This window comes from Urocitellus parryii, chromosome 16 (assembly GCF_045843805.1).
Source record: "Urocitellus parryii isolate mUroPar1 chromosome 16, mUroPar1.hap1, whole genome shotgun sequence".
Lineage (NCBI taxonomy): Eukaryota > Metazoa > Chordata > Mammalia > Rodentia > Sciuridae > Urocitellus > Urocitellus parryii.
In genome coordinates, this window is record NC_135546.1 from 21,526,262 (window position 1) to 21,552,365 (window position 26,104).

General features: G+C 34.2%; 1 protein-coding gene across 1 annotated transcript in view; it reads right to left on the reverse strand.

Annotated features, from left to right (window-relative positions):
* Window positions 1-462: 462 nt before the first annotated feature.
* LOC144250585 (uncharacterized) overlaps window positions 463-26,104 on the reverse strand; it is a 123,502-nt gene continuing 97,860 nt past the window's right edge. Inside the window, 4 exon segments of the mRNA XM_077793478.1 lie at window positions 463-1,508; window positions 1,510-3,126; window positions 6,112-6,190; window positions 12,181-12,307. Of these exon segments, the coding sequence (XP_077649604.1) occupies window positions 1,379-1,508; window positions 1,510-3,126; window positions 6,112-6,190; window positions 12,181-12,307 (1,953 nt within the window). The 3' untranslated portion in view covers window positions 463-1,378.

A 26,104-nucleotide genomic window follows, 5' to 3' on the forward strand; every position in this document is an offset into this window, starting at 1 on the left:
TTTGCTGTTCTATATCTTTGTTTCTCAGCCACCTGGTTTCAAACTTTTGAACTCTACATTTGATGTAGAAAGCTAAGATGTATCATGCAGGACATTTTAAAAGCCAGAATCTGATGCCTGAAGTGTGAAAAAACCATCTTTTGAATGCTTTTTATGGACATGAAATCCTGAGTAAAGTTTCTTAATTAACTACAAAGCAAAGACATGGATTTCTGGGTTCAGGGATGCATGCCTTGCATCCAAGTAGTGCAGGAGGCTGAGGCAGGAGAACCACAAGTTCAAATCCAGTCTTAGTAGTAAAAGTGATACCCTAAGCAACTCAGTAAAATTGTGTCTCTACATAAATACAAAGTAGGGCTGGGATGTGGCTTAGTGGATGAGTGCACCTGAATTTAATCCTCAGTATACACCCAAAATAAAATAAATAAGACATTGACATAGGACTATTCTGTCCAGCTGAGATTATGGGAAAACCATAGATGTGATCATAAACTTCAGGCATAAGATAATTTTATTAATGTGTTGGTTTGGTATAAATAGGCCTTTAAGTCCAAATATTGCTTTTGAAAAAAAAAAGATGATTTGAATTCAATCAATACAGAGAAACTGAGGAAATGACAAGTGAACCTAGAGAGGTCCACAGGAGAAAAGAAGCCGGAGCATCCAATCGTGCTTCCTGCCCACTTCCATTGGCTAATGAATAATGGCCAGTTGGGCAAGGGTTGGAATTTTATGGAGTCAGTGCTGTGGAGCTATCTCTGGGCAATTGTAATTGTTCTTCCCAGTATGAAGTTTCTGGTGACCAATGAGGTTTGATCTTACAGGAAATGACTTTTACAGTCTATGGATTTGTGAGAATTGTTGCAAGTATGAATGACCTGTTTCTTGTTAACACTTGAAGCATACTTAAAATTTGCCACATTCTTAACATTTACATGGTTCTCATCCAGTATAAATATTTGGTGAACAACAATACTTTATCTAATAGAATAGCTTTGCCACATTCTTTGCATTTGTATGTTTTCTCCCCAGTATGAATTTTCTGGTGTTGAGAAATGTGTGATCTTTGATTAAGAGCTTTGCCACATTCTTTAAACTTGTATGGCTTTTTCCTAATATTAATTCTCTGGTGTCAAATAAGTTATATTTGATTAATCTTTGCCACAATTTCAAATTTGTATGGCTTTTCTCCCATAATAAGTCTCTGGTGTTGACTAAGAAGTGACCTTCAATTAGAAGACTTGCTACACTATAGATAGTTGTATGGTTTCTCCCTAGTATCAATACTCTGGTGTTGAGTAAGGCATGATTTTTGATTAAAAGCTTTGCCACATGTTTTACATTTGTATGGCATTTTTCCACTATGAAGCCTCCGGTGTCAAAAAAGGTGTGATTTTTTTATTAAAAGCTTTGTCACTTTTTTTTCACATTTGTATGGCTTTTCTCCAGTATGAACTATCTGGTGTCGAGTAAATTCTGACTTTTGATTAAAAGCTTTGCCACATTTTTTTACATTTGTATGGCTTTTCTCCAGTATGAACACTCTGGTGTTCAGTCAGGTGTGATTTTCGATTAAAAGCTTTTTCACATTCTTTACATTTGTATGGCTTTTCTCCAGTATGAATTCTCTGGTGTTGAGTAAGGCATGATTTTTGTTTAAAAGCTTTGCCACATTCTTCACAATTGTATGGCTTTTCTCCAGTATGAATTCTCTGGTGTTGAGTAAGGCATGATTTTTTATTAAAAGCTTTGCCACATTCTTCACATTTGTATGGCTTTTCTCCAGTATGAATTCTCTGGTGTTGAGTAAGTTTTGATATTTGATTAAAAGCTTTGCCACATTCTTCACATTTGTATGGCTTTTCTCCAGTATGAATTCTCTGGTGTTGAGTAAGGCATGATTTTTGATGAAAAGCTTTGCCACATTCTTCACATTTGTATGGCTTTTCTCCAGTATGAATTCTCTGGTGTTGAGTAAGGTTTGATTTTTGATAAAAAGCTTTGCCACATTCTTTACATTTGTATGACTTTTCTCCAGTATGAATTTTCTGGTGTCGAATAAGGTATGATTTTTTATTGAAAGCTTTCCCACATTCTTCACATTTGTATGGCATTTCTCCAGTATGAACTCTCTGATGTTGAGTAAGTTTTGATTTTTGATTAAAAGCGTTGCCACATTTTTTACATTTGTATGGCTTTTCTCCAGTATGAACTCTCTGGTGTTCAGCCAGGCGTGATTTTTGATTAAAAGCTTTTTCACATTCTTTACATTTGTATGGCTTTTCTCCAGTATGAATTCTCTGGTGTTGAGTAAGGCATGATTTTTGTTTAAAAGCTTTGCCACATTCTTCACACTTGTATGGCTTTTCTCCAGTATGAATTCTCTGGTGTTGAGTGAGGCATGATTTTTTATTAAAAGCTTTTCCACATTCTTCACAATTGTATGGCTTTACTCCAGTATGAATTTTCTGGTGTTGAGTAAGGCATGATTTTTGATTAAAAGCTTTGCCACATTCTTCACATTTGTATGGCTTTTCTCCAGTATGAATTCTCTGGTGTTGAGTAAGGCATGATTTTTTATTAAAAGCTTTGCTACATTCTTTACATTTGTATGGCTTTTCTCCAGTATAAATTTTCTGGTGTTCAGGAAGGTGTGATTTTTTATTGAAAGCTTTGACAATTTCTTTACATTTCCAGATTTTCTCTCCAGTATGATTACTATAGTGTTTAAAGAGGTTTGAGCAACACTTCAATACATTTTCACATTTCTTCAATTTGTAAGGTTTATCTCCATTGCAAAGCCTATTGTTTTTAGTAACACATAGAATTTGAGTAAAATATTTTTCACATTCTTTACTTATGGAGGATTTTTCACTGCTCTGATGAAGAATTGAGAAATTTTTAAATGCTTTTACATTTTTTTTTAACTTGTAGAGCTTCCAACCAATATTAATTCTCTGGAGTTCAGAAATTCTTGTAGTTTTATTAAAAATGATTTCACGTACTTTATAGCTGTAATTTGTCTCTTGATTATAAAAGCTTGGATAAATAAATTTTGGGTATGGATTAAAAACTTTTTCACTTTTCTCATTGAAAAGCTCTTTTGAACGATCACATGGGTGATTTCTAGGATTTAAAAAAAGAAGAAAATTTTAATGACTTTCACAGAATTTACATTGTTTTACACCAAATCTATTATGCTGTGAATTACTTAGGGTAGAGACTGTCTACAGTTCCTAAAAGATTTATCATAAATATAGGTCTCTCTGAGTATCACTGAGGGTGTTTTTAAAATTCTTTCTACTTTTAAATTAAGCAATACTAGGTAAGTACAAATACTCCCCCATTCATTATACTTCCATGCATTGCCACAAGGAGAAACTGTTCATTTCATCATTTTTGTAAAGTAACAGTCAGAGAGACTACTAAAACTCAGAAATTTCTTCTTTTCCTTGTCCTTCTTTTTCTTCAATCTTGTCTAAAGAAATATTTGTGTATATTTACTCAATTGTGAATTTTAAATTATTCCAGTGACTAACTAAAGCATGAAATAGACTCCATTGCAAATTTTTCATTTTTTAGAGGAATGCTGTTCAAATATACTTGAAAGCACACACAGGTCCTGAAATATGAATGCCATATGTGTTCTTGTCTCTCTCCAGCTTAGCCAATGCCCCACATCCCTACAGTTCCACCTTTCCTCCAACACACTATTGTCTAGTTTTAATTTGTGGGGAGTCCTGCAGGCACTGGGACATATTATTACCCTGATGTGCCAGAACATTCTTCATTAAGCCAAAGAGCAAACTTCATCTGAGCTGGGCTGCTCAACTTTCCAGCAAAAATATCTATCACTGAGGGTGTTTTTAAAATTCTTTCTATGTAACTAGCTCACTGAAATAAGTTAGAGAATACTTTTGATTTGTTGAAAACATATTCCTTGAGATTCAGATAAGTAGTCCTAAGGCCTCAGAAAAATCAAGTGGCAACAGGATTTAGTTCATTAGGGACATGTATAGGATCCAAGAAGTCTCTGTTTCTCACACTTGGAAAGTTTTTCTCATTCCACCCAAAACCACAAAAATGCATAAATCTTTTGGGATATTCACTTGGAATCTGGTCAAAATCCCTGTTGATATGAAAGATGAAGCAGTGCATGTCAGATGGAGCTGCTGAAAGATATCTATAAACTGTGCATGAAATTAAAAAAAAAAAGCATGGAAGCCTTTAGGGAAAAAAGTCTAGTATCTGGGAACTCACAGTTGAAATCCAGCTGGTTTGAGACTATCCAGTACATGTTATATATTACCTAGTTTTGTCTAAATTAAGCATGGCACTGGAGATGGTATCATCCATTGGAGCCATATAGCCACTTAGCATCACAAAGATGGGTAAGACATGTCAGAATGCCAATCAACCTGTCTCAAGAAAGACTCTTCCTGTTGAAATCTTATTCCTACTTTGATGCACACTCCCTTAAATAAAGAACTGGAAAAATTATCTAGCAGAACTTATGTGGTCTAGAGAATCTATAAGATGTTTTACCGCTTTTAACATAAGTTCTTGCCTGGTCTTATATTCCTTTACTAATTATTTCAGATATTTATTTTTTTTTCAGATGCCTCATCACCTTCCAAAAAAGAAATTACTCAGGTGGGATGCTTGATGTCCCATGACATGGAGTAATTATGCTAACTTATGAGCCATAAATACATTGGTAACTACACAAAGACTGCTTCAGTTTGAATTGAAATTATAAATAAATATTTACAAGCACCTTTGACTCAAACTATCAAGTTTCAGGGAGAAGGTTCTACAAAAGTGGGCTTCTGCAATGGTAGACAGAATCATGAAATGACAAAGACATTATAGATCTTTTTTTTTTTTTCTTACAGAGGAGAAGTTTAATGGTAAGCCATTCCTCATTCAAAGGTTGTCTTAAATCACCACTGTGGCTGCTTTACTTTTCTCAAAGGGTTATACAATTATTAGCTTAAGCCCTTCATTGTTCTTCATTTGCCCCACACCATCCCTACTATTTCTATCTCAGGCTTGTTTTATACCTCTTAGCAAGATCCCAGAAAAGTGTCAGAAGCCTTTAAAAATTCTCACAAGACCCTCATGTCTGCTTTTGGGGTGTGATTCCTGCAAGCCATTTGGGCTGTGGGTGTGATTCCTGCAAGCCATTTGGGCTGTGGGCTTTCTGGGAGACTGTGCTGAAATTTCCTGGGACTTTCCTGTGTTTGGATTGTCATACATGACAGATGAGCTGTATGCTTATTTGATGTGTTTTAGAAAGATTCAACTGCTTCTCTTTTTTTTTTGCTTAATTATTATTGCATTTAAAAGCAATACCTACCAAACTTTCACTGTAAGCACATTTAATTACTGAATTGTTCTTTTCAACAGAAATGTCTTACTAAGGCTTGTTTCAGCATTTCCTTAATCTGCATGTATTTCTTTTAAGTACAAATAGTATGCATGTGTTTAAATTAGACAATTTGTCTATACTGTGTAGAAAATCTCTTTTCCTTACTTTATAAAAAAGACAGATTAGAATGCTGCAACTTTAATGATCTATACACTTTTCTCTAACCTGCGCTTATGTAGAGATTATTAAAAGTTTTAAAAACATAACTGACTATAAGCATTTTATAACTTTTTGAGTTTTTTTTTCATTAAAATGCCTATTTCTATTCTAATTCTATTTCTAAAGCTGAGCAAACTGGTTGAGTCTTTATTATCCTAAAGGTATTTTTAAGATACAGCTTCATAATGCCCTGTAAACATTGTGTAAATGTAATTTGATACATGTTTTTGCAATTTAAAGTATTGTGTATTGCAAGTGGTTTTACGAAAAATACTGAGTAGTAAAACTTTTACAATTACAATAGTGCAATTTAAAGTTTTAATGAAAGAAAAACTGAATGGCACTAGGTGAGCAGTCAGTCTTCTGAGATTTTTGTAATAATATAACCTGATGAACTTGTAATTTTTTGAATAAATAATTTTCATGTTTTTTCCATTCATTAAGACAAATTCTGAACTTCCCTCTCTTTCAATTTCAATTTCTTGTTTAAAACCAAGTATTAACTGTCCTGCTTTCCATACCTTTGCTTTTTCAAGTTTTGCAAAAAATATTGTATTTCTTGCTCTCCTGAAAATTCTTGGTTTTGATTAGGAGACATACCTAAAAAAATAATAGGAAGTTATTTCACTTACTATGGTGAATAACTCTGAAATTATATAAAACTTTATCAAAGTGGGGGGGAATAGCCGCAGAACAGTATGATTCAAGGTGATTATTACTCAAGAAATACATAGAATTTACTACAACATGATGACAAAAGCTTTGAGAATTTTGAAAATTATCTTAAGAAATTATAGCACCATAGATGAGGACAAAATGCAAACTGACTAATATTACTACAACAATGTCAAATCATATCCCTTCAGTTCAACATATTCAGAATCCACCAATGACTCAAATGTTTCAGGAAATGAATATCTCTTATTTGTTTATTTATATTTTTATGTTTGGGGGATTATTTCATAAGAGAACACAGGGGTATTCTAACACCAAACTAGATCCACAGGCATTTCTATATCTATATATTTTTTTAAAGACAGTTTATGAAAAAGATGCTGAAATTTATTTTAAAATGGCATTCCACTGTCTCAGCTTTCCAGTTATATGGAATTAAATTTATATATCATTGCACATCACCTTTTTTTTTGTTTACTTTGTAACTTCCAAATATTTTCCAAAATGACTATAATGATCTAATTGAACAGATTTTGAATAGAAATATCCCAATGAAAATAATAGCTCACACAATAAAAAGTATAATCAACTAAAGCAAACAATGTAATACTAGTAATTGAGAGTTCAAAAATTGATGTTGTTAATTATCTAAGTAATGCCAGAAAACCACCTTAAACGTATTTAATAAACTAAATATCAATGTAGAAAATTGAAAAAAATTAGAAAAAATAGCAACAGAAAAGTTAGAAATTATATACTAAAAATATTCTTTTAAAAACAATGTATCAGGCTGGGGACACAGCTCACATGTTTGAATTCTTGCCTCACATGCAAAGGGATGGGCTTAATCCCCAGCACCACACACACACACACACACACACACACACACACACACACAGTCTCATGAATTAGAAATTTGAGGAAGAAAATATATCAAAGGCTAGAATTAATTAAAATACACAGGTACTGCTGGAAGATGTGGTACATGACTGTAATCCCAGTATCTTGGGAGACTGATGCAGGAGCACCATAAGTTCAAAGACAGACTCAGCAATGGTGAGGCACTAAGCACCTCAGTGAGATCCTATGTACTTTAATATAATTCCAAAGTAATGATAAAATAAACATTGAAGGTAATAAAATAAAATAATCACCATAAAATCTATGAAATACAAATTAAGGCAGTTTTTTTATAGTAGAAAAATTTATAAATAATCAAAAAAATTTGAAATCTACAGAAATAAGTTCTTTCTCATCAGGAATTTAAGTAGAAATAAACTAATTTGTAAAAAACTAAACAGAAAACAATGTGATTAACAAGATTAAACCTAAAAATATATTAACTATGTCAGATGCAAATCTTCTGCCGCAGTCCGGCTGCAGCAAAATAACTGGGGGGTGACGAACAACTTGTGTAGATTGATGCAGCAGGAGTAGGAGCCATTTATTGTAGGACAACAGAGGTATTTATATATTTTACACAGCTTATCTTAATTAGCATAAGCTAAATACATCAGTCAATCAATAAGGAATCTCCACACTTAATGGCTTGCTTTTGTTACTTCTCAAACCACTCCCTCTGGCATTTTGCCAGGCACCATCCAGGCTTGTTTATGCACTCTTAACATTTCTCTGGCAAAATGCCAGGCGCCATCCTGACTTGTTTACAGACCTTAACAAACTATGTCAGATGCAAATCTACATAATGTTTTCTTAAGATATAAGGTCACAAAAGTCTAAAAACAAAAAGTTATAACAAATATTACATTCAAAATTGCAAAGGTGATAATAATTATATAAATGAGAGACAAAGTACAATATCATATAAAGATAAATACGACTAATCACTGGAATACAATCATAATCAAAATATTTGTAACTCCAATCATATTTTTTATATATAGAATGAAATCACAGAAAAAAATTCAACAGCATAAAAAGCAACACAGTAATAGTAGGATACATCAATCCCCAGTTGATGTAAATTAAAAAAAATCATTGCATTAGTACTCAGGAATGAAAAAACTTCAAAAAGCATTAAAAACTAATTAGGTTTACAGAGGCAATCTTCTTTATAGTGTATGGAATATTGTTCCAAAGAGATCAGGTTAAAAATACAAGACAAATGTTAAATATATTAAAATATTGAAGTTGCTTTGTAACATAAAATAATAAGTTGGAAAGCAAAAGTGAAAGTGATATTCAAAATTTATGAATATGAGTTTAAAGCCAAATTCAGCAATTAAGCAAGGCCCTAAGCAACTTACCTAGGCACTGTCACAAAATAAAATATAAAAACAGCTGCCAGCTAGGCACAGTAATATACACCTGTAATTCAAGCAGCTTGGGAGACTGAAACAGCAGGATTGTGAGTTCAAAGCCAGCCGCATAAACAGCAAGATGCTAAGCAAATCAAGGAGACCATGATTCTATGTAAAATAAAAAAATGGGGCTTTAGATGTAGCTCAGTGGACAAGTGCCCCTGAGGTCAATCCCTAGTACCCTTCCCCCAAAAGAGCTGTTGATGTGGCTCAGTGGTTAAGCACCTGTTCTAAAAAAAAAAAAGTGCCAGTAGCACCCCCAAAAATCTAAGAAGACTATGTAATACCAAACAATCAATATTATTTTTGTGTAAACAAAATAAGTTATTTGAACTATTCTTTAGAATATTCTTGGTACATCAATAACTGCACAGACTAAAAAAATTTAAATAGTAATTCCTGATATAAAATAATAAAAGTTACAATATTCAATGGAATGAGGTTAAATGAGAAAGCCATGGGTAATAAAATTGAAAGTATATCAATTAGCACTCAACTTGATGGTCAAATCAAAATATATTTACAGACCTCATTAAACAACATTCAAAAGAGACCAATGTGGCAAGCAAATCAAATATCATTTCAAATGACTACATGAAGGCAATTTGGAATGAAAATGTTAGAAATCTTTTCAAAGATAATAAGCTATATAATATCTACAATGATCAACATTCAGGAGAGTATGTTAAGTAAAATAGTAATTCACCCCCCCAACAAAAATACCAGGTAATTCTACTTCTGAGAGATATCTACCAAAATGAATGGCATTAGGGATGAAAAAGTAAGGAAAAGGAGAACTTGTTTGAAGAAAAAATGTGATATAAATTTTCTAGAAAAAAAATGTTACAAAAAATTTTGAATGAACAGAACTGACCAGTAAATTTAAAATATATAAGATAATACGTTCAGCAAAGATATACAGTTTTGACCACAATTACATATTTGACAAATATATAAAAGATAAAAGAATTGTAAACATCTTTATGGTACATTTTAAAAGCTAATGTCTTATTCCTAGACAAAAGAACAGATTTATGTATGTAGAGATGATGAATATGCCATTAATTCTAGCTACTTGGAAGGCTGAAACATGGAAATACAATTCCAACTTTTGCCACGTAGCAAGAGTCTATTTCAAACTAAAAGTCAAAAGGGGGTGATGATGTAGCTCAATATTAAAAGAACCTCTGTGTTCAATCTGCTGTATGTGTATGTGTGTATGTGTGTATGTGTATGTATGTATGTGTGTGTGTATGTGTGTATATATATATATATATATATACACACACACATATACACACATGCAAATGTTAGATACATTACATGATTAAGCACAAAAGCAGAGTAAATAATCAAGGCAATATACAATCATATATAAAACACGGGTAATATTTGTACTTGTAAGTAAAAGCATAGAAAACTTGATTGAAAATTGGCATATGGGTCACATGCAGTTTAATTTTACCTAATGTTGTCCTAAAGTGACAAGTCATGATAATTTCTATTCAATTATTGTATATAGATATAAAAACAAAAACAGTATCACTAATGTGAGAAAACATAATGAACAACACTGAAGCTCTCTAAAGAGTGAGAGTCAAAAAAGACACAAGAATTAGAGAAATGTTACCTACAATATTATGAATAATTGTATTACAATAGAAATCTTTTTTTTAATTTTTGTAGCTATAGATGGATAGAATGCATTTATTTCATCCATTTATTTTTATGTAGTCCTAAAGATAAAACACAATGCCTCACATGTGTGAGGCAAGCCCTCTGCCACTAAACTACAGCCCAAGTCCTGAATATTCTTCTTCAAACCACATTGATCAGCTATACTTACAGAACCACTAGGAGCAGGTATTGTGAAATATTGCTATTCATTACATGGCAGAAAAACTTTACAGAATACTCAATATAAGCATTCAAATAAAGTTCTGATGAGAAAAATTTGAATGAATAAATATTTAAATTATATTAAAGAAACTCTCCTGTAATATTAATATCTTACAACGGTTTGCCTAGAGATATTTGGAAATGAGCAGATTTTCTAGGCAGTCTCCAAATGCAAATAAATGTCAGGTTATGCATATCCTCACAGTCATTGTGGAATAATTTGTAGGGGTGACAAGACTTTGTTTCCCTGCCTTAGAATGCCCTGTAATTTTCCCTAGGAACTAGTCAAGTAATTAAATACATGTACAATGTAAAGCTGCTATGGCAGTGCCCTACTTGAAAAGGCTCTGCACTAGAGTATTAACAGCCTGAAACATAATCTCTGGCACACAACTCCTTGGAATAAAGAAACTCTTTTTAGACAAGCACAATGGTTCACTGAGTCTAAACCTGTCCATAAAACAGTAAGTTTATACAATGGACTTTCTTGAGAGCTACACAAAACTCCTAACACTGCACATTGCAACTTAGTATATAACTGATAAATAAGCTGCATAATGTTGCTAAGTTTGTAATCTGCCTAGTAATAAAGTGAACAGTATGTACTAGTGATGCCAATGACCTAAATTAACCTGTTGATATAAATAAAGCTTGGCAGTTTGGCCTCTCTGTCACTATGCCACATTTCCTGTCACTTATCTGTGTCTTCTATTGATTTTCTTTTTTTAAAAAAAGAAAGAGAGAGTGGGAGTGGGAGTGGGAGTGAGAGAGAGAGAGAGAGAGAGAGAGAGAGAGAGAGAGAGAGAGAGAGAGAGAGAGAATTTTAATATTTATTTTTTTTCGGTGGACACAACATCTTTGTTTGTATGTGGTGCTGAGGATCGAACCCAGGCTGCATGCCTGCCAGGAAACCGAGCTACCACTTGAGCCACATCCCCAGCCCCTCTTCTTTTGATTTTCCTACAATATTTTGTTAATTGAAATGTAGGGAGATCACTGAAGAACAAGAAGGAGCTTAAATAATTGATATGCATGGTAAACAGAGAGTATGAAATGCTCTTTAATGATTGCAACTGAATAAAACCTTGGCTTGAAAAAATATTTTCTGTCAGATTTTAGCTTATCAATTAACATTTTTAAATGTGAATTCCTCTTTAATTTTGGGTCTCTTATCTGTATTCTATGCTTCATTGATTTCTACCCAATTTGATATGTCTACTGTCACTTTTCTCTTCAAATCCCAAGGTTATTTCATTGGAGACCAAGTGGTGACCCAAGATTACATAAAGACATCAATATTTTTTTTGATGGAATATGTCACATTTTGTTATTTTCTTGGTAACTAAAGAAGTCTTTTTAACATTACCCTCATTAGAAAAAAAGAAAGAGAAAATATCCTATGAGAGTCTACAAAATTATTTTCTCAAACATTTTTTTCTAGACAAAAACACTAAAATACTTTGAAACCATTTTCATTCTCTACATTGTAATCACTACTTAGAAAAGATAAGTTACACCTAAAAAGAAAAAAATCTTTAACATTTTCTTTTCTACATAAACAAATGCCCAATCTTTGTACTAAAAACAAGAAACAAACTTTTTAATGCAGAATAGAAGCTACCATAACATACTGCATAAAGTTAAAAAATAAATATTGGTTTTTAATTAAAATTTCTGATTGAAATTTAGGCTCACCAATAAAGAGTAGGTTTTTACAGATCTCTAACATCACATCTCCATATAAAGTCTGCTGAGAAGGGTCCAGGAATTTCCATTCCTCTTCCGAAAATTCAATGACCACATCCCTTAATGTCAATGGTTCCTGAAATAAAAATGAAGAAATACATAACACATAAACCATGTGATTAATGACATAGTATTTAATTTCATACAAATTTTAATGAGAGTTAAAAGAGGTGGCTTTCACAAATGGTAGTGATGTCAACCATTCAATAAGATACATTTTTTGTGGTGCCTGGGACTGAACTCAAGGGTTTTTGCATGAAAGGCAAGCACTCTACCAACTGAGCTATATCCCCAGCTCCTATAATTCATTTTAAGCAGTAAAATTGGTGGATAATTTTGGTATAATGAAACCCAGCCAGCAGCACATGTAAAGCAAAACACTGAAGCAAAAAAAGTGGAAAAAATCCAACATAATTTCAAAGGATAAGTAATAGTTGCAATTAGTTATTGAATATTCAAAAGAAGAACCACCAAACAAATCAATGATACTTGAGATATGCATAGCAAAATTGCATAGCAAAATTGTAAGTAATAACTATACTCATATGACAGTGGTCACCTTAGTGTGTAGAAGACATAAGAGATCACTAAAGACACACCAAAACTTTCAACAGTCCACATAATTATTTGAATGTTTATCTCCAAAGTTGTCTATCTTCTCATTATTTAAATATACCATAAATCTATACTGTATTTTAAAAATTACATTTACAACATCACAACTCACTTCTAAAACAAAAGAATAAAATTTTTAACTATCAAACTATTACAAAACACTTAGGTACTTGGGTCAACTTGAATCACATGGCACAAAGTTATAACAAAAAATAAAAATAAAAAAAGCAAATTAAGTGAATAGACTATTAATCTCTCAGTTCATAAGGAAACTGACATATCAGGTGTAACATTCCCAGATTTGTAAAACCACTCTCACTGTGAAACTGTATCCTCACTTGGCTCATTTCAAAGTAGAAATTGAGAGAATACTAAGCAGTTAAGAAAAAAATTCTTAAAGGCTCTTGCACCCTAAATGCCTCTCTGACAGCTTGGAAATACTCCTTTTACCAGGGTCTCAGTTATCACTAGTGAACAAACTCATACATGAAATTAGTATAACATTCTGATCTGTGAAGCCTTTCTTCTGATTCAGCATTATTTTTTTTTAATTTAGAGATTTAATCCAGGGGCACTCTACCCCTGAAATGCATTTCAAGAAGTTTTGATTTTTTTTATTGTGATAAATGGGCTTACAATGTTGCTTAGGGTCTCTGAATTACTGAGTCTTGAATCATATTTACTTTTATCCTACCTCATTTTTCCACATCACTATAATTACAGGTTTGTGCCACCTTTCCTGACTCTGCAACCACTTTTGATACCAAATGTGCAAACTTGCACAATAACCAATATTTCAACAACTAGTAGTCCAATAATTCAGTTCTGATACCATCTAGTACAGATCCCACAAGTTTGGTGTTCGCTACTATCAAATTTTACTAATTTAGGCGCCAGTTTGAAGCCCTAGAACAGAAAAATATTCATATTTATAATTAATTTCCTATAAATTAGGGGTCTATACATTTACTCACTCAAGTTACTTATTCTGATAAAAAAGAACACTTATGTATACCAGCTTGTTATAAATTATATAAATCTGGAAGTTGACAATTGAAACATTGCATAGAATTTAAAAAAAATGTCAGAGGAAAATGGGACACTATATAGGCCATTTGAGGAAATAAGTGGTTGAAGATATTACCTCCAATTTTTATGTTCTGCCATAGAAGAGCCCCTTTCCCAATAAGATTTAGAAGATCCTCACTATTTTAAATATGCTCATTCAGATACTCATTCTGAATATTCCCATTGTTTTACATAAAATAATATTTAATTGAACACTTTTACATTCAGGGGTAAGAACAAAATATTTGTTAAAAAACAGGTTGGTATTCTTTAGATAATTTCCTTTGTATGAAACTCTAAGAATACTAAGCTGTCTCATGGCAGCCCAAACCAACATACACACAATTTTCTTAAAACTCCTAAGTATTCATTGGCTTCAGGGAAAAGGATACTTCATTTGGAATTTTAATTTTTTTTTTTTTTTGGTATAGGGGTATTCTACAACTAAGATATATTCTAGACCTTTTATTTTTATTTTTTTTTTTGAGACAGTCTCTCACTAAGTTGCTACACTAAGCTTCAGCTTTGATCTTTCTTCCTCAACCTCCAGGTTGTTGTGATTACTAGCATGTCACAATATGCCCAGAAAGATATGAATGCTCTAACTTCCTTTGGTCCATTTTCATTTCACCTTATTTATTTGCTATTTCTTCTAAAAAGAAACCCTTGACAGCCTAAGATTTTGGATGCATCCATATCTTATATTTGATAAATTTGAAGTATTGCAAAATAGATTTAAAAAAACAAAAGCTGTTTATTACCTATCTCTGAATTTTTTCCAATCTGACATTCTAGAAATAGCTCCACAGCAATAAAAATTATAGCCACAGATACAACTAAGATCTCACTTAACCTTCAATGATGTTCTTTTTCAGGCTCAAAAAATTACCTTAGTTTGAATACAATTTTATTTGAAATTTGCCTCTATCTTTTCTCTTTGGCAACTTTTCTTAATCTTTCAAATATTAGTGATGAATTGCATTTTATAGGAAATAAAAATATTAGACTAAGTGAGACATCCTAAACCCACCATCCTTTTTATTTAAATATTTAGTTACCACCCCAAACTTGAGGCATTACATTATGTCTTCCAATTAGCATATACTGAGTTTTTCCTTGAAGACGTTTGCACAAACACACTAGTTTTTTTTTTTTTTTCCTAAATCCTTGCTACAGAATAATTATTCTCATTTCAAATTCTGGCCCTGTATACTCAATCTTCCCTACATCATTAAGAAAAAGGAGGACCAAAATCATATTTCCCTTTCTTTTCAGTTACAGAATCAATAGATCTGAGCAGTAATGTGTTTCTGGGGAGCTGAACCTAAGTTTTGGGGAAAATAATATTAATATTCCAATATCTGAATTATTTAGATGAAACCTATAAAGGATATTCCTGTAATCTCTAGAGTATCTAGAGTATCCAGCTAGTCCAACAAGGTGTTCCATTCCCTGACCACAAGCTGCTCTGTAGGAAGAGAGGATTACAAACAGGTTAGCATTCTCTAGGTAATTCAACAAATATGGAACCTGTGGACACCTTGGGTCAACTTCATGTAATTTTTACCCCATAGCCACTCAAAGACATGGCAGATACTGAAGAGACATCACACTCTAAACTTTCTTAATGGGGACCTAAACTTGCTGTCTATGCTTATGAAAGACAAATAAACAAAAGTTCAAAGATTTTTTTATTTTAATATCAATGATTAAACTCAGCAGTGCCTACACACTGAGCATCATTCACCTCCCCTTTATATTTTTTATTCTCAAAATGTTAATTCTCTCACATCAGCATATTAAAATGCTGAGATTATGAACTTGCATCTTCACACCTGACATTAGGTACAAATAATTTTTAAAGAGTTTCATGTTATAATAACATGTTCCTCTCATGTAAAAGTACAACCACACAAATGCACAGACACACACACTCACTTTTTAAAATTCCACACAAAACTAAGAGAAAAAAATGAATTAAAACTCTGTGTAATTTGAAATATTCCAGGGAACAATACTTCATAATATATACCAGAGAAAATATGGCATTTAGGAAAATCATGCTTGCCTACATTGGAAGATGCACTTAAAAAAGTGGGTGCCCCCTGATAAGGAAAGAGAAACTGAAAACTCCTTGGACCACAACTCCTCTCAAATATGAATTATTTATATGAGTCAAAATTCTCATGTCCTTATCCTGTATTTAATAACCACTCTGAAGGGGTGTAGGTAAGAAAGTACAGAGCTGGTTTCAGGCCAGTCAGAGGTCACCATTCAGAGGACAAAAGGTAGAATCCTGACTGTCAACCCCATTCTTAGGGACAGATGTGGCAGTATATGGAGCTCTATCAAATTTAGACTAGGGTGAAAAGATTACAAAGGTGACCTCAGGAAAGTGCAGGTTCTCACAATTAGTTATGAATACTTTTACTCAGCCCATTTGTTTTTATTTTATAATGCCCAGCCCTGAAGTCTTCTTATTTTTAAATACTCTAGACCCTGAAAGTCAGAAGGAAAGGGCCCATTACAGAGCCACCCAGGCATCCAAAAACCTGGAGATGGATCAAGAGATTTGCCTGAGACAGAGATGAATTGTTTCCCAGATTTTGAAGCCTTACCTCTTTTCTTTGGTTGTTCCTCTGATTCAATAATTATCACCTCAATCATTTTTATTTTATAATTTTGTACCTGAATAGAAAAATACCATGCTTAGACCCCTGTGCCTGAGAGTGTAAGGTGAGTAATTTCAATTCAGGCTGTAGGACCCAAAAATAACAAAACATTAATTATATTCCTTCTCAGAGCTTTCTATGTGCAAGAACACCTGGCCATTTAAGGGGACATAAGTATTTAATGTCGAATATAATTTTATATAAATTATCAATGACAGTAATACCAATGACAGATTCACAAATGCAAATAATAGAGTAAGAATTACTTTACATTTTTGGATTTCATAACCTTCATACTCTGGCTAAATAAGGCTTTTTGTTTGTTTGTTTGTTTGTTTGCTTTTGTTCCAGAGATAGACCCCAGGGATGCATTACTGAGGAACATCTCCAGTTCTTTTCTATTTTTTTTTTTTTTTTTGCCAGAATCTCACTAAGTCTTTCAGGCTTTCCCTAAGCTTATGATTATCTTTCTTTAGTATCCTGATTCACCAGCATTACAGGTATGCAACAACACACCCAGCTCATGTTCAGAAATTTTGAAGCAACTAGATTTTAGAAAAAGTAGACAATCTTCTACAGCATCATAGTTGGAAGAAATAAAATGATAAGTATATGTGTAACTGAACTTTTAGAGTTTGTAAGGAAAACAAATAAAATAAATAATTATAAGAATGTATAAATAAATTCCTATAAAATCTTATAACTTATAGGTTGTTACAAATAATTGGTACTTTATAATAATTTAAGTTATAAAATAATTAAACATTACATTATATAATAAAATCATGCTTATAATTTCTAAGTAATTTTTTAAAATATTTTTAACCCAAATATCCATAATTTTATCATTCCAATATAGAAACAATGAAAATTGTTAGTTAACTACATGTATTTTTTATTAATTTTTCAAATCTCACACTTCTTTCTACTTCTAATACTTCTCAATGAAGATCAACCACATTCCTAGAACTCATTAGCACATGTGACAAATGGCTGTCACATTACAAGTGTATATCTGATATGCTGTGATTCTCTGGACTGCAGATAATTGAATGACTAAAACCCTCCTTTCTTATCAGAGGTGAGGAAATACGTCTTCCTTAACAATATTTCTCCTTTAAACCAAATGAGAAAGAAATGGTATTTTTAGACCCAGGAGTGTGCTATAAGGTGAGAGTTGCCTAAGGCAGGCCATTCTTCCAAACTGAAAACTGTTAAGGTCAGTAGCCTTTTCATATATTAGACAGAAAACAAAGAATGATGCAAATCCAGGGAAAAGTGTCCTCGTGTCTTCATATCTGTCTACACCTTGAAACTGAAATTTAGTTGTGAAAAAAAAGATCAATTTTTTCTTTGTTTTGCCATTGGGCCTTCATCCTAGTGATCCAGCTATGGTTGTCTGGTTTATATTTGTTGCAGATTATGCTCTGAGTTAAAGTACTAATAAAATTTTCATGTCTACATGAATTTTGGCATTACTCAATATAATTTTATAGGACTTTCAACATTAAATCAAGAAAAATAAATTCAGGGCTTTTTCCAAGCCTAAATCTATGCAGTTAACTTGAAATTAGCATGTTTTGAATTCTGGTTCCTGTTTCTATTAAATGCATTTAAGCTATTAAATATTACAAAGCTGTTAAGTATCACAAACTACCAGCAAACTAATTCATGATTCAAATGAGCAGTTTATGAGCAAGCCAAATTTGGACTGGGTTTATCAGGGCTATTCTGATTTCAGCAGATACTTTACAAGTGTAAGCTCAGCTATTTGACATGGTTACCCTGTTTCTGGAAGAGAGATGGCTGTCCACTCTGGTCTTTTCATTCTCATCCACATAGCCTCTTCTCCTTCATAAGCCTAATATGAGTTTATTCTTCTCAACATGATGAGGTTTACAAAGACAAAAACAGGAAGAATTCAAGACACTTTAGATCTAAGCACAATACCAGTACATTTGCATATTCTCTCTCTTCTACTTGGTGTAATATAGTAGCCATTTTTAAATTCACATATTGGCAAAGAGATACTGCCTCTTCATAAGGACAGTTATAAAAGAGTATTGCCAATTGCTGAGATACAGGGAAGGATATGGAACTGGAGATATTTTTGCATTTTATGCTTTTTTTTCTTTTCTTTCAGAGAACGATTTTTATTTTTTTTCTAAATTAATAAAATTTTACAATGCCACAGGTACTAAAAGGTTATTCAGGTTTTAAACTTAGAATCACAACAGCCTGCCTTAAGAATTCAGATTTTCCCCAGGACACAATAATCATGAAACTTTTCTAGGGCTATTGATATAGTTCAATTGAATGCAAAAGACTGTGGGTTTAATTCCCAGCACCAAAAAATAATCATAAAAAATTTTCTAAGAATTAAGAAACTGAAGAATTACACCTATGGTATAGAAGCACAATATCCTTTACTATTTTTTTCCTATTCAAACACTTTTAAGAACATTCAAGTTTGTGTGTGTGTGTGTGTGTGTGTGTGTTTAATAGGGAATAATTTGGGTAAATCAATTTGGACTATGTTTTGAAAATAAAGCTAAATGATTCATTTTTATTTTTCATCATGAGATAATAGTAAAAATGTGCATAACACACAATTTATCTTCAACTTAGTTTAATCTCTTTTTTTTGGTGTTCATAGTCTACTTATGATTTTTAACCTAGAATAACCTTAGATATTTTTTTTTTATAAAAAATTTCCTTAATATAAAAGCAAGAGAACAAGATAGGTATACTGAAAAAAATATTTCCTCCACAAGGAGTTTGACTACACACCTGGAGATATTAAAAAAATTTTTGATTTTTTTTCAACATGGCAAATCTATTCTCTATATACCCCCACATGAAAGGCTGAAGTGGACAACTCCACACAACACACAAGGAAACCACACAGAGCTAATGTGTTTTCAACTATGAACCAAAGGTTCCTAGTTCTGGCTAAACTGTACAATCACCTGAAGGGCTCCTTAATTTCCAAAAATAAAAATAAATAAATATTGCATTAAAACAATGTAATCCATATCCCTGGAGAGAAACCCAGGCATGTGTGTCTTTTTGAAAGATATGAAATAAATTACCATGTGTAGTAAATACAAAAAACTACTACTTTAAATTAACATCTTTTGATGAATGAGTTGCAAAGACATATAAGATATGTGCTCATGACTTTGGCCACCCAATTTCTCAGTATTTTTTTGTTTGTGTTTTTTTTAGCTATGAAATACACTTGTGATAAACAACTAACAAATAAAAAATCTTATTTTTAAATCAAATTTTTGGAGTTTATTGTTGATAAATGCTTGGTGTCATTCCTTTATGTTTGAGGTGCATGAGCACATTATGGCAGAAGCCAATGGCAAACAGAATAACCATATGTCAACAATTCCTTTCAAGTACATACTCTACAATGAAGTAAACAATTCCAAATATGATTTATTTTTGCAAAGTTTTCACTAAATAAAACACCCTTGAAAATAAACCTTAAATATATGGACTATTATAGGACAATTATTCAAACCAGAGTGCCTGTATTATATTATTGATATCCTTTGCACACACTGAACATTGATATTAATTTTGCCAATTCAACTCAAGTTAAAAATTACTGGGAATACACCAGGCACAGTTTTAAGTGCCTTGATTATGAACCAAATCATTTTTTCAAATAATTTAACTGGGAGGCAGTCAGCGGCCACCATCCGGGAAAGCTGAAGGATACACCGCCACTCTCCTTCAGAGTGCAACATCAAAACAGGTCGGTGTCATTCAGCTCACCCCTCAGACAGCGGGAATTCGCATAAAATCTCTCCTAGGCTTGCCGGGAGAGGGAGTATCAAGCTGAGCCTCCATAAAGACTAGGGGGAAACCAGAGACACCTGACCTCCAACCCCTCCTCCCAGTGGCAGCCAAAACTAAACCTGGCTAGCCAGCGCTGGGGGAGGGGCAAGCAGAAAAAATCAAAGTGATAGAGTGCCAGGGATCCCAGCAGCCTGCAGCAGGGCCCCGGAGATCCAGGCCAACTGATTCGCGTGGCCTGCCCTGCGGCTACAGAAGGCGTGGCGCCTCAGTGAAGCCATTAATTAGCAAGCAGGGAGGTTAGGGAAGGCCATTAGGTGGAATCCCACCAGCCAAGCCCACACGGACCCTTGGACCGAGCACGGGATCTCAGAAGGGGAAGGAAGCGGTACAGTCCCATCCCCCACAGTGGACACTCCACCGAGGCAGTCAGCGGCCACCATCCGGGAAAGCTGAAGGATACACCGCCACTCTCCTTCAGAGTGCAACATCAAAACAGCGGACACTCCATCCAGGCAGTCAGCGGCCACCATCCGGGAAAGCTGAAGAATACACCACCACTCTCCAACAGCTTGCAACATCAAAACAGCCAGCAGCAGGACCCTGGAGATCCAGGCCAACTGATTCGCGCGGCCTGCCCCGCAGCTACAGAAGGCGTGGCGCCTCAGAGAAGCCATTAATTAGCAAGCAGGGTAGTTAGGGACTGCCATTAGGTGGAATCCCGCCAGCCAAGCCCACCGCCCACGCCTGGAACAGGCCCAGCGACCTGCCAGCATTGTAGTCACGACACCCCAATTGGAATAGGGACAGAGCAGAGCCGCCTTCCACTCCCGGAACAGGCCCAGAGAGCCGCCAGCGTGGTAGACACGTCACCCCAATTGGAGTAGGGGCACAGCCGCCGCCTGCACCTGCAAGGGAGACTTTTCAAGTATACAAGAGCAACATAAATAAATAGGGGGTAAATTTCAAAACACAACAGTTGCACCAAGCAGAAAGAAACGCGAGCAGTATGAAAAGACAAGGAAAGAAAGGACCACAAGCAATGCAGGTCAACTCAACTTTAGAAGAGGTAATAGCTGCAACAGATGGAATATCAGATAAAGAGTTCAGGATATATATGCTTCAGATGATCTGGAGTCTCAAGGAAGACTTGAGACAGCAAAATCAGACAATGAAAGATCACATTGACAAACAAATCCAGGAAGTAAAAGATCAATTTCACAGGGAGATAGAGGTAATAAAAAACAAACAAATTGAAATTCTAGAAATGCAGAAAACAATAAACCAACTTAAAAACTCAATTGAGAATACTACCAGCAGAGTAGATCACTTAGAAGAGAGAACATCAGACAATGAAGACAAAGTATTTCAACTGGAAAAGAACATAGACAGCTCAGCAAGTCTGCTAAGAAACCATGAGCAGAACATCCAAGAATTATGGGACAATATCAAAAGACCAAATTTAAGAGTCATTGGGATACAGGAAGGCACAGAGCTCCATTCCAAAGGAATAAACAGTCTATTCAGTGAAATAATACAAGAAAACTTCCCAGAATTGAAGATTGAGACAGAATCCCAAATCCTAGAAGCCTACAGGACGCCGAATGTGCAAAATCATAAGAGATTCACACCTAGACACATTATAATGAAGATGTCCAACATACAGAATAAGGAGAGAATTTTAAAAGCTGCAAGAGAAAGAAAGCAGATTACATTTAGGGGTAAACCAATCAGGATAACAGCTGATCTCTCAACACAGACTCTGAAAGCTAGAAGATCCTGGAATAACATATTTCAAACACTGAAAGACAATGGGCTCCAACCAAGAATCGTGTATCCGGCGAAATTAAGCTTCAGGTTAGAAGATGAAATTAAAACCTTCCACAATAAACAAAAGTTAAAAGAATTCGCAGCTAGAAAACCATCTCTTCAAAAAATCCTTGGCAAAACATTACAGGAAGAGGAAATGGAAAATAACATTGAAAAACAACAATGGGAGGTAGGACAGTAAAGGGGGGAAAGTAGTCAAAGAGGATAACAAATCAGGTTTAGTAACATCAATAAACAAATATGGATAGAAGAACAAACCATATCTCAATAATAACCCTAAATGTTAATGGCTTAAACTCACCAATTAAGAGACACAGGCTAGTAGAATGGATCAAAAAACAAGACCCAACAATATGCTGTCTACAGGAGACGCATTTGATAGGAAAAGATATACATAGACTGAAGGTGAAAGGTTGGGAAAAATCATATCACTCATATGGACCGCGGAAACAAGCAGGAGTGTCCATACTCATATCTAATAAAATAGATTTCAAGCCAAAGCTAATCAAAAGGGATATAGAAGGACACTTCATACTGCTCAAGGGAACCATACACCAACAAGACATAACAATCATAAATATATATGCCCCAAATAATGGTGCAGCTGTGTTCATCAAGCAAACTCTTCTCAAGTTCAAGAGTCTAATAGACCACCATACAATAATCATGGGAGACTTCAACACACCTCTCTCACCACTGGACAGATCTTCCAAACAAAAGTTAAATAAGGAAACTATAGAACTCAATAACACAATTAACAACCTAGACTTAATTGACATATATAGACTATACCACCCAACATCAAGTAGCTACACTTTTTTCTCAGCAGCACATGGAACCTTCTCAAAAATAGACCATATACTATGTCACAGGGCAACTCTTAGACAATACAAAGGGGTAGAGATAATACCATGCATCTTATCTGATCATAATGGAATGAAACTGAAAATCAATGAGAAAAGAAGAAAGGAAAAATCAAGCATCACCTGGAGAATGAACAATAGCTTGCTGAGTGATCAATGGGTTTTAGAAGACATCAAGGAGGAAATTAAAAAATTCCTAGAGTTAAATGAAAACACAGACACAACATATCGGAATCTATGGGACACATTGAAAGCAGTTCTAAGAGGAAAATTCATTGCTTGGAGTTCATTCCTCAAAAAAAGAAAAAACCAACAAATAAATGATCTCATACTTCATCTCAAAATCCTAGAAAAAGAAGAGCAAAACAACACCAAAAGAAGTAGAAGGCAAGAAATAATTAAAATCAGAGCTGAAATTAATGAAATTGAAACAAAAGAAACAATTGAAAAAATTGACAAAACTAAAAGCTGGTTCTTTGAAAAAATAAATAAAATTGACAGACCCTTAGCCATGCTAACGAAGAGAAGAAGAGAGAGAACCCAAATTACTAGCATACGGGATGAAAAAGGCAATATCACAACAGACACTTCAGAAATACAGAAGATAATCAGAAATTACTTTGAATCCTTATACTCCAATAAAATAGAAGATAGTGAAGGCATAGATAAATTCCTTGAGTCCTATGATCTGCCCAGATTGAGCCAGGAGGATATAGACAACCTAAACAGACCAATAACAATAGAGGAAATAGAAGAAACCATCAAAAGACTACCAACTAAGCAAAGCCCAGGACCGGATGGGTATACAGCAGAGTTTTACAAAACCTTTAAAGAGGAACTAACACAAATACTTTTCAAGCTATTTCAGGAAATAGAAAAAGAGGGAGAACTTCCAAATTCATTCTACGAGGCCAACATCACCCTGATTCCGAAACCAGACAAAGACACATCAAAGAAGGAAAACTACAGACCAATTTCTCTAATGAACCTTGACGCAAAAATCCTCAATAAAATTCTGGCGAATCGGATTCAAATACATATCAAAAAAATTATACATCATGATCAAGTAGGATTCATCCCTGGGATGCAAGGCTGGTTTAATATACGGAAATCAATAAATGTTATTCACCACATCAATAGACTTAAAAATAAGAACCATATGATCATCTCAATAGATGCAGAAAAAGCATTCGACAAAGTACAGCATCCCTTTATGTTCAAAACGCTAGAAAAATTAGGGATAACAGGATCATACCTCAACATTGTAAAAGCAATCTATGATAAGCCACAGGCCAGCATCATTCTGAATGGAGAAAAATTGAAGGCATTCCCTCTAAGATCTGGTACAAGACAGGGATGCCCTCTCTCACCACTTCTGTTCAACATAGTCCTCGAAACACTGGCCAGAGCAATTAGACAGTCAAAAGAAATTAAAGGCATAAAAATAGGAAAAGAAGAACTTAAATTATCACTATTTGCAGATGATATGATTCTATACCTAGCAGACCCAAAAGGGTCTACAAAGAAGCTATTAGAGCTAATAAATGAATTCAGCAAAGTGGCAGGATATAAGATCAACACGCATAAATCAAAGGCATTCCTGTATATCAGCGACAAATCCTCTGAAACGGAAATGAGGACAACTACTCCATTCACAATATCCCCCCATAAAATAAAATACTTGGGAATCAACCTAACAAAAGAGGTGAAAGATTTATACAATGAAAATTACAGAACCCTAAAGAAAGACATAGAAGAAGACCTTAGAAGATGGAAAAACATACCCTGCTCTTGGATAGGCAGAACTAACATCATCAAAATGGCGATATTACCAAAAGTTCTCTATAAGTTCAATGCAATGCCAATCAAAATCCCAACAGCATATCTTGTAGAAATAGATAAAAGAATCATGAAATTCATATGGAATAATAAAAGACCCAGAATAGCAAAAACAATACTAAGCAGGAAGTGTGAATCAGGCGGTATAGCGATACCAGACTTCAAACTATACTACAGAGCAATAGTAACAAAAACAGCATGGTACTGGTACCAAAACAGGCAGGTGGACCAATGGTACAGAATAGAGGACACAGTAACCAATCCACAAAACTACAACTATCTTATATTTGATAAAGGGGCTAAAAGCATGCAATGGAGGAAGGATAGCATCTTCAACAAATGGTGCTGGGAAAACTGGAAATCCATTTGCACCAAAATGAATCTGAATCCCTATCTCTCGCCGTGCACAAAAGTTAACTCAAAATGGATCAAGGAGCTTGATATTAAATCAGAGACACGGCATCTGATAGAAGAAAAAGTTGGTTATGATCTACACGCTGTGGGATCGGGCTCCAAATTCCTCAATAGGACACCCATAGCGCTAGAGTTAACAAATAGAATCAACAAATGGGACTTACTCAAACTAAAAAGTTTTTTCTCAGCAAAAGAAACAATAAGAGAGATAAACAGGGAGCCTACATCCTGGGAACAAATCTTTACTCCACACACTTCAGATAGAGCCCTAATAACCAGAATATACAAAGAACTCAAAAAATTAGACAATAAGATAACAAATAACCCAATCAATAAATGGGCCAAGGACCTGAACAGACACTTCTCAGAGGAGGACATACAATCAATCAACAAGTACATGAAACAATGCTCACCATCGCTAGCAGTCAGAGAAATGCAAATCAAAACTACCCTAAGATACCATCTCACTCCAGTAAGACTGGCAGCCATTAGGAAGTCAAACAACAATAAGTGCTGGAGAGGATGCGGGGAAAAGGGCACTCTTGTTCATTGCTGGTGGGACTGCAAATTGGTGCAGCCAATTTGGAAAGCAGATGGAGATTTCTTGGAAAGCTGGGAATGGACCCAGCTATTCCCCTTCTCGGTCTATTCCCTAAAGCCCTAACAAGAGCATGCTACAGGGACACTGCTACATCGATGTTCATAGCAGCTCAATTCACGATAGTAAGACTGTGGAACCAGCCTAGATGCCCTTCAATAGAT